Below are 17,176 nucleotides of genomic sequence, written 5' to 3'. Positions count from 1 at the left end.
ATGGGGATTTGTCTGTAGATTCTGTAACAATGTCCCCAGTGTTCAAATTTTCATTGAAAAGTGAAAGCGCAGCGGTCTGTAGTGTTGATTCCCAATTACTCCAATCCAAAGCTGGAATGCATCATACATCCCAGTCTGTAGTGTTGATTCCCAGTTACTCTAATCCAAAGCTGGAATGCACCATACATCCCAGACTAGAGACTGGCATATATGTGGATAGCTTGCCCTTCAATGATGTGAGAAAAAGAAGGAGCGAGTGTAGTAAATTGGTGCACTTGTATCTGTCAGCAAGACAGCACTTGTTGCTTTTGCTCGTAGTTTTCGCTCTGAGCTCCCAGGGATTTCAATAAGGTCTTTCAACTATTTATAGAAGTAAAAACATAGAAAGCCCTGCAGAAATCGGTCAATAATGGGATTATTGCTGTAAATACATTCACTTTTGAGAACAATGTAAAGCCTGCGACGTGGAGAAGATTAATGTAGTCAGGCTCCTGAGCCCACAGTTATAATTATCAGCGCTGACTTTGTAATATCAGATCAAGTCTTACTAATATTAATTTGTCCTGCTCATATTCTCAAAAGCTGGTTATATAACACCTACTGGCGGTCGCCAGTAGGTAGATATATATATATATACACACACACACACACACACACACACACACACATACAATTGTTTATATATCATTATGAGGACCGGCCATTGACCGTAATGAAGTGTGTAATTACTATTTTAACTCCAGTCGCGCCTTGATAGTAGGGAAGGTTATAAAGCGGACCGAGGCAAGTCTAACTGCACTTTTAGTTTTTTGATACACTCGTTCACAACACCCCACATGGAAAGCCTACGTGTTTCGGCTCACGCCTTCAACCAGGCTATGCCATCTATCCCACACTCAGTGTTTAAAAAATATAATATATATATATATATTGATTTTGTGTGAGCAAGGCAGTTGTGCCGAAACGCGTTGCTTTAAAAGAATAAACCCTAGCCGGATGGCTAACTACATCTCCTGTGTCGGTGTCCGATTTTAAGAAGATCGGGTTTGGTTTTGATATATATATATATTTTTTTTTTTTTTTCCCCCCCACAAAAGAGAAAATGGAAAGTGCACCTCGCACTATTTCTCAGGTCTTTGTTTCCCTTACAGAGAAATGTCCATCTTGTTAATCTTAGCTCATGTTCTGAAAAAGACAAGCAAGTCCATACGTAGATCTACGCAAGTTCTTTATTTTCAAAGATGTTTCTACTAGGAAAGAGATTGTTGCGGGCTACAGCTGTGTGACGATGTGAATGGATATTTTACTTTGTATTGATTGTTTCCGATTTACCGGACCTGGTTGTGCAGTTATCAATTGAATCATTGGACTATAAGAAATATAAATTTGAGTTGGATCCAAGCGGGATAGTTCAAGATAGCTCGAAGACGCACTAAATACAAAATAATACAAATCCGAATGACAACAAAGTCCTGAAGAAGCGAGTAATTCGCGAAACATGTGTTGGCTTGGCTGTAGATTTTGTTTTGAATATATTATATATATATATATATATATATATATATATATATATATATATATATATATATATATATATATATATAAAGAAGAAAAGGTTGCCCCGCATGAGACCGCACACACTGTAAGTTCACCACTTTGAGGGCTTGCAGGATACACAAACTCACAGCAGGAATCCTCCCTGGGGAGCCTGACGCGTTTCGAACATCTCGTTCTTATTCATAGGCAAATCACAAACGGAGCAGCCACAGAATTGCAGGGTAGTTATTCAATTTCACCAACATCCCGCCCCAATGGGGGTGTACCAAAGTGCCTTCAGGAGGCTGAAGTTCTGCAATGACAAATAAAACCCAAGTGGGTGTCGCTGACATCCAAAGTTATTAATAATCCTCAGCAATGAGTAAAACCTTAGCTGAAACTTCCAAGTACACTCCCCATGTAGTCCAACAATCAGGGGACCTCATCGCTCTGTCGGCATACCTCATTACAAAGTCGCCACAAATCCGCATTTCCTCGCGGCAGTGCGGTCTCGCGGCTGAGCCAAGCTGCTATATGTGAGAAGAAAAGGTTGCCCTGCATGAGACCGCACACACGGTAAGTTCACCACTTTATTTTCAACCAATGTATGGTATGTTCATAAAAGCGGCAAAAAACCTGGAAATGCCAGCTTACCAGCCAAATGTGTTCGAGAAGAAAGGTTCGAGTTTTGAGGAGATACTTCTAGTCTGTCCCAGGTACTTTACAAAGTAATGTCTGACCTTGAATCCACCGGGAGTTGAAGTATTGTTCATAGCAATACCTTAATGTAATTTTATTTTTACTATTTTGTATATTTCTGGGTGGGGGAGAGGGGAAATCTATGTGATAATAAATTGTAAGTAATTCTATGCTGATAGTTGCCTTCCACACAGTAGCTACATTTCCGCGACCATTAGGCGCATCCTTGAACACTGTTTTGAGGAAAAATATTATGTTGGTATGCCCAATTAACAACACCAAGTTTTGGTAAGAAAGGACATTTAATGTGCCAAAGTCCAGCAAAGCGACCACAACTGCAGGCAGCATGTGGGTGAGGGGCACCGGAGGTGAGTTGGCAGCTGAGGAAGCAGCAGTAGTAGTCCTGGTAACAAGCAGGCGAACAGGGTTGGCCTGTGTAAACACATGGTTCCTGGCCCTGTCACTGTCACTGTATCCCTCCGTGTGTTGCGGACAAGCAAGTGGCAGACAGAGACTATCCTTGGCAGGGGCATAACGCAGGCCCCTGAGGCGCGGGTGGCACAACCCTCCAAGGGGGGCCCAAATCTCGAGAGGGCGGGTCCAAATCTCAAGAGGGGGGGCCCAAATCTCAAGAGGGGGCCAATTCAGTCCAAACCCAACGAATATCTCTGAAATATGGAAGATTTGGGGGACCCTCATCACATTCTGCGGGGTGGCCCAGTCGTTTTGAGTTGCACCACCTTGGGGGAGCCTTTTGGTGCACAAGAGAAACATAGTAAAAAGAAAAAGTAAGTTGTGATGGAATCCTCATCTGGTGCCTTACACCATCTTCTATAGGACCCAGCATGGAGGCGCATAAAGTCTTAAAGAGGGGGAAGGGCAGCACATGAAGTCTCGCACTGGGACTCATTTACATGGGGGAGTGTCCGGAGGGTGAGAAGATCTCACAGGTTGCAGGGGCTGGCGAAGATAATCACGCGTCAGGTTCGAACTGACCTGTTACTGACTCTCTCAGTCCAGCTTGCCCGTCTTTTTTGTTTTTACCTCAATTCTTTATTAAAGTTTTTTCAAAATTACTTGAACAATGATGAACATTCATTTGTCCTCATATAAACAAAAAAACAAAACAAAAAAATGTTAAGGATACATTAAATGATATGAGCATAATAAAGCAAAACAAAATAAAAACGAATCTGTAAGAGTACCACAGTTGCGTACAAAGACAAATGAATGACATAAGTGGTGTCAGGCTGATAGGAAATCTAAAAGTTCCTCCGCATGTCAGTCTATCTCTCTGGGAGACCAGACATTCAGAGTATACCAGGGGAGGCTCGTACCAACGGGACATTTCACTACCTGATGAAGACATGTGCAGTGTCCTTTGGTGACGAAGGCTCACATTTGAGAAACGCATCCAAGACTCCTATCAGCGTTGTAATTTGGGACTTGTAGTTTTGTTAATTCCATAATAAAATCAGGACTACATGTACCAGAATGCACAGCAAAGAGACTGGGTGGGCTTCTCACACATGCACTGCTTTAAATGGGTAAGTACTAATTACCTGCACTTCTTGAATTTAAAAAGAAAGGCTCCCTTCACTTTTCAGCACAACTACTGCAATACTTACAACTGGAGAGTAGCAGCACCTCTCAGTAGCACCAAGGTACAGACAAGACATAGGTACTATAGCAAAGTAAGTACGTACACTTCTGTTCTTCCATTGAAAGCATAGCACCCATGTACCCAGGAAACACGAGAACTCTGCATTGTCTCTTGCTGCATCAGTGGTTTTATCACCCCACCCAATGACTGTTCGCTCACCCCGCCAACCCCCGCCACTGAGGCGCAGCTCTCAACAACATAGCAGGTGCAATGGCACTGGGGTCCATGACTGTGAGGGGCCCGCTTCACCCCAATTAGTGCCTATTTTCTATTCTCTTAAACCAGGGGTTGAGGGCCTAGTCTCATCACCTGCATTAGGGCTTGCTGTGCCCCTGCTACGCCACAGGTCCCAGTGTCGTGTTGGACTCCAGTTGACGTGCTTTTCCATCACCCTTCCGGGCACCCGTTGATGGAGGAGGCGGAGAACATGCATTCCCACAGCCCTTTCCTTTTCCGTGAAAGGTAGGGTAGCAGCAGCGGGGAGGCCTGATATTTCAAGCGGCAGTGGGGGCGCTGCGGGTCATCCGTGAGCTCCACTCTCCGGGCCTGACCTAGGGCATGCACTTCCAAAACGAAAGTGATTTGGAGGTGTTCAAACTCCAGGGTGAGGTCCCGCGTGCTATGGGACAGGCCGATAGTGCAAGGAATGGACCTGGACCACCACCACCACCTGGACCACCTCCTGGATGACGACCACCACCACCTGGACCACCACCACCACCTGGACCACCACCAGGACCACCACCACCACCAGGACCGCCACCACATGGACCACCACCACCTGGACCACCACCACCACCACCACCTGGACCACCACCACCACCACCACCACCACCTGGACCACCACCACCACCACCACCACCTGGAACACCACCACCACCACCTGGAACACCACCACCACCACCACCTGGAACACCACCACCACCACCTGGAACACCACCACCACCACCACCACCTGGAACCCCACCACCACCTGGACCACCGCCACCACCTGGACCGCCACCACCTGGACCGCCACCACCTGGACCGCCACCACCTGGACCGCCACCACCTGGACCGCCACCACCTGGACCGCCACCACCTGGACCGCCACCACCTGGACCGCCACCACCACCACCACCACCACCTGGACCACCACCACCACCTAGACCACCACCACCACCTAGACCACCACCACCACCACCACCTAGACCACCACCACCTGGACCACCACCACCACCACCTGGACCACCACCACCACCACCTGGACCACCACCACATGAGGGGCCTCTGAGCAGCTAATTATCTCACTGACATTCACAGGCCGTGGGATGAAATGAGGGGGGGGGGGGGACTCCCTGCTGGGGCTTTCGTTACGCTCCTGTGCACTGCTGCGTTATAGCTAGAGGTGACAGTCTTAATCCTTGCATTTTAAGTACTAACAGTTGAGAACTTTAGGTGCCCCGCAAAGCATTTGAAATGTTTTCGGCTGAGGTGCAATATTACAGCTAGGGTCTGGGATGATGGAGGGCAGGCACGGCTAGACCAGGCGTGGGTAACTCCTCTCTGCTGTCCTCGGTAGGCACCGACTTCCGTCAGCAATAACACAGCAGAGCCCGAGCTCACTACCTCCCGTGACCTCCACATGCACAAGGGTCCACCCTGAGAAACAAAGCCGCACCACTGCGCGGAAGCCTAGCACTTGCCAACAAACAAAGGATGCAGGAAGAAGGCCTCGACGTGTTTACAGATCCCCGCTTTGAACCGGTGCCACGAGGGCGTGTCACACGCACTGGCAGAGAGCAGTGAGACAGGCCTTGGCATACGCTGCACAAACTACCACCAAGGCCTGTGTATCACTGAGGCGGCCTACACGAGGGAGGCCACAGCAAGTGCGCACTTCCAAGGCTCCCAGCTAGAGGAGCCGTTTCCAGAAGACAAGTGGTGCGTGCCGCCCAACTGAAACTGAAAGCTTGCATGGCTTGCTGAGGATAAAAAAACAAGCACCGATCTCTTGTCTTTATAGGGCCATGTGTTTCTAATTAGGAACGCATGGCCCCATAAAGTTAAGAAAGTGCTTTGCGACAGACGCAAAGCAGGCGAGCCAGTGCGGGTGAGCTGGCACAAAAAGCAATAGGGAGGCAACCCAAACACATAATTTCCAAAGGCAGGCGACAGTTTACCATAAACGGTGACGCCAGTCAATGGAAATAAGGGGCGGGGCTTAAAGCCCTTTTCTCAAACTCCTCCTTAACAATAAATCTCGCTGCAATGCTAGGCGAGACTTTAAAAAAAAAAAATCACAGATAGAACTGTGCAGTGGGCTGTTGTGGTAAACAGGCATCCCCAGAGACTCAACTAAGCATCTACCGCAGAACAGTGAATGTGCTACAAGTGGACGAAAGAAGAATTTCTTTCGTCCTATGTGAGTTAATAGATCATAAAGTTAACAGTGGTTCCTTACAATTAGACTGGTCTCTTGGATATATATATATATATATATATATATATATATATATATATATATATATATATATATATATATCCGGCTCACTTTTCCGTCACGCCCCTTCACTCGCGGTCGGGTGCTTTCTCTGCGGCGACGGACACCGCACTCAGTCAAAGCTCCGGGTACAAAGGCACCAGCACTCTCGGGAACAGTTGTCCAATTTTACTTTATTGGACCAGCTTACAGCAAAACGCGTTTCAGCTATCGCCTTCGTCAATTGCTGTATATATATATATCTCACATATATGTAATGCTGTAGATTTGCATGCTCCTGCCATTTGATGTTGGGCCGAGACGTCTGTAACTTGTTTTTCTTTGAAGTCTGATTCACAAAATCTTGTGCAACTCCACCCTAAGTCCACAATCAATGCACCAGCACACTGGCTCCACCTCAGACTGCTTTCCGCCCAGTAGATGCAGTTCTCTCCTCCACCCTTACTACATGACATGAAGAAAGACAACTAGAATGCCTACTCTTCAACACAAGATCCAGAACAAAAATTGCTTCAACATCTCTGACCTACACTCGGAAACAAGACCGTACATTTCCTTCATTATAGAAACATTTCTCAGCGAAGATTCTGCACCAACTAGTCATGAAGCCATCCCATCAGACGTTTTACATCATTAGCAAAATTTGTATTGGTAAAATTGAAGGATGCCTTGCGGTCATCCATTAAAACACTACAAATAACAGTTGTTGAAAACTCACTGATGGCTGTGAATCCTGGAAGATAAAATCTCACCCAACACAACCATTACTTATTCCTTCCTCCTAATATATGAACTACCATGGGGCACTTCCTACTAGATACTGTAACCAACACCCATTTGACCACCTAAACCTAAACATATGCTTTGACAAGAAGAATCTAACCCCAACCGCAGCTACCACAACCAACCTGGAAGTTTCAATCTACAATAAATCTATCTAGCTCAACGCACAGTGTAGGACATACACTAGATGGCATACTTGCACCCATAGGGCAAACAGCTCCCCCACAAGCTGGAGTGACCACATCATCACCTGCTGGATCCACACACCTATCAATAATAAGCCTTCGTAGACAACAAAAACCAACAACTAATGCTCTTACAGACAATGAAAAAACTCAATATCTCGATCAATCAATGTATTGTAGAGCACAGTTTATCACCCGTAAGGGTCTCAAAGTGCTGGGGGGTGGGGTAGTGTCTGCAGTTTAGACAAATAGTCAGGTCTTGAGGTCCTTCCTGATTTGAGGTAGTGACGGTGACTGCCAGAGATACAGCAATAGAGAGTTTCAGGCCTTTGCAGCGAGGTAGGAGACAGATCTTCCTCCAGTCGAGGTCTTGCAGATCCGTGGGATAGTGGCCAGGGTCAGGTGGGCGGAGCAGAGATGTCTGGTTGTTGTGTAGAAGGAGAGGCGGTGGATGAGGTATTCAGGTCCTGTGTTGAGGAGGGCTTTGTAGGCTTGCATGAGGAGCTTGAAGGTGATTCTTTTGTTGATGGGGAGCCAGTGGAAGTTTTTCAGGTGACCCGAAATGTGGCTTCGGCAGGGGATATCCAGGATAAGTCTGGCAGAGGCTTTCTGAATGTGCTGCAATTTTTGGGGGAGTTTTTAGGTGGTGCAGGCATACAGTGTGTTGTCGGAGTCGAACTTGCTACTGACGAGTGTCTGGGTGACATTTCTCCTGGTCTCGGTGGGGATCCATTTGAAGATCTTCTGGAGGCAGAACGTGTGGAAGCAGGAGGATGATACGGCGTTGATCTGGCGGTTCATAGAGTGTGAGGAGTCATGGATGATGCTGAGGTTGCGTGCATGGTCAGTGGGTGTGGTGGAAGGTCTGAGCACTGCTAGCCACCAAGAGTCATCCCATGCGGAGGGAGTGGTGTCCAGGATGAGGACTTCAGTTTTGTCAGAATGGAGTTTGAGGCAGCTCTACTTCATCCCATTGTGGAAGTTGCTCTTAGCGGTTGTAGTTTAGTCAGTGAGGGAGAGAATCAGCTGTGTGACATCGGCGTAGGAGAAGATGTTGAGTCTGGGGTTTCTGACAATGGCTGCAAGGGGGCCATGCAGAGGGTGGGGCTCAAAGAGGAGTCCTGGGGGACTCTGCAGCTAATCTCTGTAGGATCCGAGGAGAATAGTGGGAGCCCGACTCTCTGGATTCGGCCAGTGAGGAAGGAGCAGATCCACCCTAACGCTTTGCCACGGATGCTGGCATCGTGAGGTCTTGTGCAGAGGGTGTGGTGGAAGACTGAATCTAAGGCGGCAGAGAGGTTCAGGAGGATGAGAGCTTCGGTTTCGCCTCAGTCAAGGAGAGTGCAGATGTCGTCAGTTGCGACGAGGAGTGCAGTGGTTGCTCCTGAAGCCAGATTGGGAGGGGTCCAAGGTGTGGTTTGTTTTGATGAACTCAGTGCGTTGGGCATTGATGGATGGCCTTCTCAATGACTTTAGCAGGGAAGGGGAGCAGAGAGATGGGTCTCTAGTTCTTGAGGGCCATCGGGTCGACAGAGGGTTTCTTCAGCAGGGGGTTGATCTGTGTGTTTCCAGTTTTCAGGGAAGGTGGGAGATTCGATGGCGCAGTTCAGGGGCGATGGTGGTGCTGGTTCGGTTGAAAATGTGGTTGGGGCAGGCGTCCGAGGTGGCAACTCAACACCCAGCTTCAAGAAACCCCAGTAAATATGCGTCCAAAAGAAATACACACCTTTTACAACTGGTTTGCCACTGTACAGAACAAACCGATACTGACAGAAAACACATCCATGTTTGACCACAAAAGAACACCGCTTGGGTTAATGACAACATCTAAGAATGAAAACACAACTCAACATGACAATCACCAAAGAAAGCGACACCAAAAATCATCCATGCAGACCCTCAATATTCTGTCACAAAACAATTTCCTCGATATGATCATTGCAGCCAGACCATCAGGATCATCATCAGACCCAGCATCACAAAATATCTTTACAGATATCCTTTGCTCAACTTATGCAGGAGAGGTAACCAGAAGCCTACTCAACAAGTCCTTGAAATTAGGTTTTGAGATCAGGTGGGGACAAACCTCTTGCACCAGACTTTCCATCAAAAAGAAGACCCTCGTTCCAACAGCCCTAGCAAACTACGGACCCATATCACGTGGACCACTCTCAGGGAACAAATTTGAGAAAGCAGGATTTATTCAACTCTCCAACTTTACGGAACAATGTGTCTTACTTTCAGACCAACAGTCCAGTTTCAGACCAGGAAAAGGCGCAGAGTCAGCCATTACATTAATCTTGGATGATCTAAAAATCAAAGTGACAAAAACAGAGTAGCTGCTTTATTACTTCTGGAATTATCAGCTGCATTTGACACTATCCACCACAGCACACTTCTGAAAAGACTTCACAATATCGGAATCCGTAAAACTGCTTTAAAATGGATTGCTTCTCATCTCCCAGACAAAGAAAGTGTAACCTACCTAACCCTTTTGACATTAGCTCCTCACACACAACTCCGTGGCCTTCCTCATGGGTCCATCATATCCGCTCCATTATTAAACATTTACTTAACCCCCTTACCAATCTGATTAAAGCGCTACAACCTCACCCATTGCCAATATGCAGATGACATTCAAATCTTTTTAAAAATGTATGGATCTGAGAGCATCTAAAATTCAAAACTCTATGGCAGCCTTTGTGCCATTGAAGCATGGAAGGCGATAACCATATAAAGCTTAATGCTGAAAAGACAGACTATGATCTGCGAACGATGTAAAGCTGCCAGGCTACCGCCATATGGCCTAAGGAACTTAAAGCCCCTCTGACAACAGAATTCATGCTGCTTTTTAGGTCGAGCCTAGCGCAGTGCGCATGCGCTGCTCTGCGATGTTTCTTGTAAGTAATTTAAACTACTCCGTGTGGGTCTGACTCCTCCCACACATAGGATTGGCTTTTGCGTGTGTCTTTCAATAATGAAAGCATGCAAATGGCTAAAGGCGGGTGCATGTCCCACCTCTTTTTTTAATGTTCACTCTCATGGCGTTTTGCTCTCGGGAGCGAGCAGGGGCGTGCAGGGTGGCAGCTGCATTCCTCGTCGTGGATCAGGTTACTAATTAAACACAACGCGCCGTGCTTTTTTGCAAATGCTTGTTTCATTTGCCCTGGTTGTGTTCTCGGATTGTTGTGTTCTTCGGCTGTTTGAGCCAAACATGCTTATCCAATGGTATTTTTAACTTTTAAACACACAGTTTGCCAAGATATTTTTAAGTTCACGCGTAAATGATTTGCTTTTTTCAATGATTTTATTTGTACGTTTACTGTAAAAGGGGTCTTCTTTATATTTATCCCATTTACTTGTGCCCACTTATATTGTGTGTGCGGTTTTATTTTAAGGACAAAACGCACTCAGAAAGTGGATAATTTTTTAACAAATCGGTATTCTAGTAACATTTGTTTATTGAATGTGCGTGTACAAAGTGCCAGGTTTCTGCTGGAAACCGAAGGGTTCATGGCATGTAACACAAGCCGCTGACTGCATTTTAAGTCTCGCTCAAGTGAAGGTCATTCCTGGGTGCAGTTCATAAGCCAGGAGCGCTGCTCAGAAGTGCCTTGTCCCGCCTTCTCCCTTTCTCTGATGGTGTTGCCACATCATTGCAACTTCTGTTCAACGGGCTCATTAAATATGTGTATGAAACACACGTGTAAAAAAATATATATACATATGCCATCTGCGCTACACCAAACGTCTTTGGCGTGAGAGCTAGTGTCCGCTGCAAGGGTAGGGCATTTGATGTGAGCTCTCCATGGGAATGGCCGGACGACCGTCCTGCGCCTCCCTGCAAGGACCCCCTTCCCTTCAGTGCTCGTGTAAACTGGAAGTACTTTACATTTAAGAGTGAATGTCTCAGACAATGCTCTCATAAAATGAACGTTAAATGTTATTTTCGTTCGTGGGACAATAATCAAAGTTCAGTAACTTTGCCTTTACTAGCACTTTCATTATGTTGGCTGACATCCGTGTGTAGCCACGTTAGCTTCTTTCTATGGAAGACTGTTAGAAGCTTCTTAACAAAGGAGTTTTATTGCCTCATAAATCAAACCGGTGTTTTAATCAGTGTTATGTAAAAGGAATGCAAACATTCCCCTGCTCTGTTCAGAGAAGGAAAGCACAGAAACACTTTTAGAACAGTAAGTGATTTCAAGTTATGCCAGAGCGGGAACTCGGGAGCAGCTCAGTGGGTTTGAGTGAAAATTATTATATGGGAATGCTGAACGGAATCTGGGTACTAGGCATTCACAAGTTCATCGCACCTTCTAAAGATGCGCTGTCTGCTCTTTAATGCTGGTTTTGCTCCTGTATGCCCCCAAACCCTTGTATTATCGACAGCTTTCCAAGTGTACTGAAGACAGGGAAATATATATTCATAATAATTTTTGTATTTTTATCTCATGGGAATTAATTTAAGATATTACTTTGGCAGACCATGACTATTCTTTAGATACGATACTGCAAGGAGTAGGACTTATATTTTCATAAAACATGCTTATTTATTACAAAGGATACCTCATTGTCATGAACTAGCATGGAGAGTGGGGGTAGTGAAGAATGCTCCGTTCCCTTTTAGAAGTGTTAACCTTACAATCAAATTTGGCTACACTCCCCATTTTAGGTTTGGAGACTTGCAAGTCTACACTTTTGAGTAATTGTATATTCCAATTTTTTGAATAGCCCAAAGTAGTAAAATGACTCAAAAGTTAAAAAAAAAATTTAATGCAAGTAAATCTACATGTGTAGGCTTATTTGTATTAATAGACCCCAGAATGTACTATGCATAATAACGTAAGTAAATCAGGACACAGAAATATCTGCGATCATCTATGGTTTACAGGGAGGAGGGAGGTCATGTGAATTTATAGCACTATATTCCATAGGCTATAAACGTTCTCTCTGTAAAGCGGTGGATAGCAAGCAGATGTTGCAGACGTTTGAAAAGAACAGCTTGGACAATTAAAGCCTGCTCACGTGGTAGAAAGTCTACACGGTAATGCTTGGTGAAGGTATGTGGCATTGACCAAGTAGCAGTATTGTAGATATCCATAAGAGAGATGTTACCCAAAAGGGTAATGTAGCCCCATTTGTGTGTGTAGAGTGGGCTGCACGGGGCACAAGGAGTGAAAGCTTAGCCTTAGCAGACAGGTTTCAAAGCATTTAACTATTCATCTAGCAATGCCAGCTTTCGAAATAGCATGACCCATGTGTGGTTTGGCAAAGGCTACAAAAGTTGGTTTGACTTTAAAGAGACTAAGGGCCTCATTTACATATTGGCAGACGGTCCGTTGTTTCGCTAGGGTGACAGAGTCAATTACTCTGTCGCCCTGGTGGAGGAGTAGTCTGACAGATTTACAAATGAACTCCAAGATAGCTGTCATTTATAAAGCACTGCCAGGAACCTCTGTCATGGCGGTTCCTTTCAATGCATTGTTCTGTTTGGTACATGGCTCCATCAGAGGGAAGGACTCCTGCACCACATCAGTTCCTTTTTATTTTTAAAGATTAAATCCAGAAACAGGATTTCCTTTTTGAAAATAAAAGAAATGCAGTACTCTCCTCGCCATGGGAGTCCTCTCCCATGGCGTAGGGAACATTTTGCAGTTTTCACTGCTGCTTGCTGCCAGTGCTTTCCTGGCCATGATGAACAGTGAAAAGTGACTGCTCCTTCAGCCCATCTAAATTAGGTGGGCAGAATGACAGATTAGCCTTTCGACAGTCCTTACTCTGCAGGGCTGTCAGAGGGGATTAATCACAATGGGGACAAAGTAGTCTCCATCGTGATTAACATTAAGGTCCACCCGCATTTAAAGCGGGCGGAAAGCATTCTTAGCAATAGCGACGGAGTATCCTTACTGCCAAGAATTAAGTCGCCCCCTTAGTTCTATGATCTAATACATTCGCGCCTTCTTAACATCCAAACTGTGGAGGACCCTTTCAGCTATGGACTGTTTGTGGGAAGAAGGCGGGGAGATCAATGGTTTGGTTAATGTGAAACAGGTAAGACAATTTTAGGCAATTTAGGATTGGTACGACAAACTATCCTTGCCTTGTGAACCTGGATAAATGGTTCCTGTAGTGTATGAGCTGGGAGTTCGCTCATGTATCCGAGGGCAGTGACTGGAACTAGGAATGCACTTCCAAGGCAAGAACTGTAGGCTGCATGAGTGTAGTGGAACAAAGCGAGGGCTCATAAGTTGTGTGAGACCCATACTGAGGTTCCACACAGGGGCAGGATGTCTTTGGAGGTATGCAGTCTTTAGATCCTCCATGAAGGCTTAATTACTGGGACGTTAAAGAGATAAATGTCTATTGTGAAGGTCTGCTTCAATTGCAGTGAAGGTAAAGCGTGCAATGTGTTTTCATCACAGCATTGGTAGGGGAAGGCTGCTGAACCCAAACAGGAACCAAGAAGGAAAACCAGGAGCATATAAAGCATCGACCTCAGAGCAGCGTTCCTAAACATGCAAGTTCGGGAAAAATAAATCTGAGGTAGGCCCCAGAGTGCCGGTGCATTGAGGATTAAGGGTGTTGCGACTTGCCAGTTCGGTCTGGACTGTTCCCATGAGGCACAGGGTCAAGACGGATTTGCATATGGCTGGGTCTAAACTGGGGTGGCATGGTGAGCAAAAGAACAATGGATTTAACCCAGATCTCTTGACTGGGGGTGAATGTATGATTTATTCAGCATTCTGTCCATCATTTGTTTGCATAGCGCTGGAAATCTCACAACATTTCTACTGTCCCATTGAAAGAATCTTTGAAAAGGGTTGTTACACATTCTGGAAAGGATTATGCCAACTTCCTCTAGCTTGGGCAACCAATCCCCTAACGCCAGTTGCCTTCATACAATAGTATCTAAACTGCAAGACTGAGTCAACATGAATTCCCATGAGCCCTCACAGTTCTGAATAACCTAAGATTGTTGCCTGTAAAAATACCACTCTACATCACCCAAAAGGCTCTTCTCGACATTGGTCCAACCTACCTTACCTCCAGGAATAATAGTTTAGTGACCAGAACACTTGGATCGCCAACATCACCTTCTTAATAGTACCAAGAGTCTGCCATCAGTTTTGTAGTGCTAAAAACGTTTTGTGCCTGGATTAACTGTCTGAAACTCGCTCTACTTATTATTCTGTCTCATGGTAATTAAACGTCAGCTTCAGGAAAAACGTCAAAGCCTTCCCATTTAACTGGTCCTGAACTCTCCACCGACCACACTGCATTGTCTTCCCAACAAGTTTCAAAGTGGCAACGTTTAATCCATGAACATATTTTTTTTTTAAACAATACATAAGTAATTAAAGAACTGAAGTGACCAATATTGGATTAATAGGCAGTAAAAGAATGACAGAAGCTAGACGGCAGTACATGAAAGGGGTAGAAAAACGTAGGAAAGCACAACAAGATATTCCCAATCAGAAAATCAGAAGAACGCAGAATGAAAGCTGCAGTTGGGTGATACTAGGAAAATTCCATGCCAGCTTGCACCTTGTGTGCATATTAAGAGCCAGGTGCTCTTGTAATTCAGCCTACACCCATTCAGCCAGGTTGATGAAACTAGTAATACAGCTTCCGGAAGTTGATTCCAAGAAAGGCATTTGGTGATCAACAACGGAAACAAAGCATAATCATACAGTGGTAAGGCCAAAAGGTCGGAGGGATCCTTAGGCAGAATGGATGGACTAGAAGCCAAATCTTGTTTGAACCAAGCTGCAGGCACACACATTTATTAAATCAGAGATTGGTCCAAAGTCAAGCCTATGTAGGCACTTTCATTAACATGTCAGGAGTTAAATAATTGTTACACGCGATTTCAAGAACATTGGAGGAGCTTGTTAAGAAATAAAAACATAAGAGGACTAGGTACTTTCAAAAAATAAACCTAAATAGCCTTGTAGGCTGAAGCTAGAGAAGTCAGACAGCTCATTCTCACACTGGACACCAAAGAAGCAGGGTGTTTCCCGCTGCCTGCTTCTGCTGGTGTCCAGGGCTCAGTGCAACCTGGCCTTATAAATCTGCACTAACACAGCCTCATCAAAACAATTAGTGTGTGACAGACACTTAACAAGTACACCATCCAAATTTGAAAGAGTGTATGTTCTCCCTGACCACTTTTAAAGCTCATGTCTGTTCCCAGGGCCCTGGAAAGGACAGCTCCCCTCCCAGTCTAGGTTATCACTGAAAAGTGAAAGTAAGTGAGAGTACGAAACATACCATAAAATGATTACGTTCGCAGCATGCATGAGAGGACCCAAATGAAACAAAATAAAAATTTAAAAAAATACCACGCACTCACCTGTGGTCAGGTGACAACCCCATCCCAATGATGTGACCGTGGATATCGATCACATGATCCAGAGAATCAAAGAACTCATCCGTCCGTCTCTCCTCTCCAAGTACTGGCCCCACTGTTGTCATCTGGTGAGGCAGAATCTGTTTAATCCCTAGGAGAGCAAATACAGGAGTGTTTAAGATATTAATTAAAAGGGATGTGACTTTTTCCTGTTGCCGAACATGCTGTGACCAAAACTGTTATGTGGAAATATTCTATGCTGCCTCCTCCAGGAAAATAAAAGTGCTGAATACTACCACTCAGGCATGGCATGAGAATGAAAAGTTCCTAGCTGACACGAAGGAAAATGTTTGATGCACGTAAATTTTAAATTCTATTAAGGACACTGTGGCGAGGTTTATGCTACCTTTCTTAATTTCATTTTGCTCAGCAGCCTGTAGTAAACATAAATAGGACCGAATTTCCCAGGAGTGCTATGTTAAAGAATAACTGTCCAATCATATTATGTAACTTCAAAAAAGACAATTCACATATCCGATCCCACCTCGATGGTTCCGGCAGGTGAATTCAGTACTGGGGCAGTTTCTGTGGGAGGGGGGTAAAGTGCGAGTGGCCCTTAGAACATGTTTTATATTCTCGTATTGCGGGGGACTTGCGTCTTCGTTTGTCTTATCTTACTACCAGGCCTCGCATCTCCTTGTTCTCAACGAGTGGTGGTATGGGGATAGGAGAGACCCGGCGTACGCATTGGAGAGGCTACTTATGGGAACTAATACACTACACACTATCCTGTACTCGGCGCCAGTGCGCAGCAGCCTGCCGTCGGCCACGTGAGTGGTTTTCTTGATCTGGTGGCAGACACTGCGTCGGATGGGTTGGTGGAATGTCCTAACCGAAGAGACCCCCCCTCTGGAACAATGGGCGCCTCCCAGACTTGATGGCGCTAAGAGGCTTCCGCGGATGGGATGACATAGGCATCTCGACATTGGGAGACGTTATGAGCGGCACGACGCTTAAATCATTTCGGGACTTACAAAGAGAATTCTCTATGCCCCAATCACAGTTCTACAGATATCTGCAGTTGCGGCATGCACTGTCCCCCAGTCTGGAGGGTCTGACATCTCTCCCAGAGTTTAGTCCGTTGGAAGCAAGACTTTTTATGGGGGATCTGGAGACCAAAAAGATCTCCAGGATCCATCAGGCCCTTGTGATCCATTGCTCTACGAAGCTCCAGAAGTTGCGGGGAGATTGGGAATCTGACGTAGGTGCCCTAGATGAGGACGACTGGAGGGTGGCCCTGGCAGCTCCGAGGGAAGCGGCTATAGCGATGCGACTGCGCCTCATACAATTTAATTATCTGCATAGGGTTTATTTTACCCGGGCCAGACTGTTCCGAGCGGGCTTGATTGCTGCTCCGGACTGCCTCAGGTGTGGTCAGGAGGAAGGGACATTTATTCACACTATTTGGCCCTGCC

At 45.7% G+C, this 17,176-nt stretch overlaps 1 protein-coding gene across 4 annotated transcripts in view; it reads right to left on the bottom strand.

Annotated features, from left to right (window-relative positions):
- The window catches only part of FBXW5 (F-box and WD repeat domain containing 5), a 178,494-nt gene that overhangs the window by 37,118 nt on the left and 124,200 nt on the right, over nucleotides 1–17,176 (bottom strand). For all 4 annotated transcript variants that reach the window (XM_085610905.1, XM_085610897.1, XM_085610913.1 and 1 more), the window contains one exon: nucleotides 15,705–15,852. In XM_085610905.1, the coding sequence (XP_085467031.1) occupies nucleotides 15,705–15,852 (148 nt within the window). The remainder of the gene's footprint in view (nucleotides 1–15,704; nucleotides 15,853–17,176) is intronic.

Source organism: Triturus cristatus, chromosome 1_2 (assembly GCF_964204655.1).
Source record: "Triturus cristatus chromosome 1_2, aTriCri1.1, whole genome shotgun sequence".
In the NCBI taxonomy this organism is placed as follows: domain Eukaryota; kingdom Metazoa; phylum Chordata; class Amphibia; order Caudata; family Salamandridae; genus Triturus; species Triturus cristatus.
The sequence above is the reverse complement of the archived record's forward strand: the minus strand, read 5'-3'. Positions and strand labels throughout refer to the sequence as shown.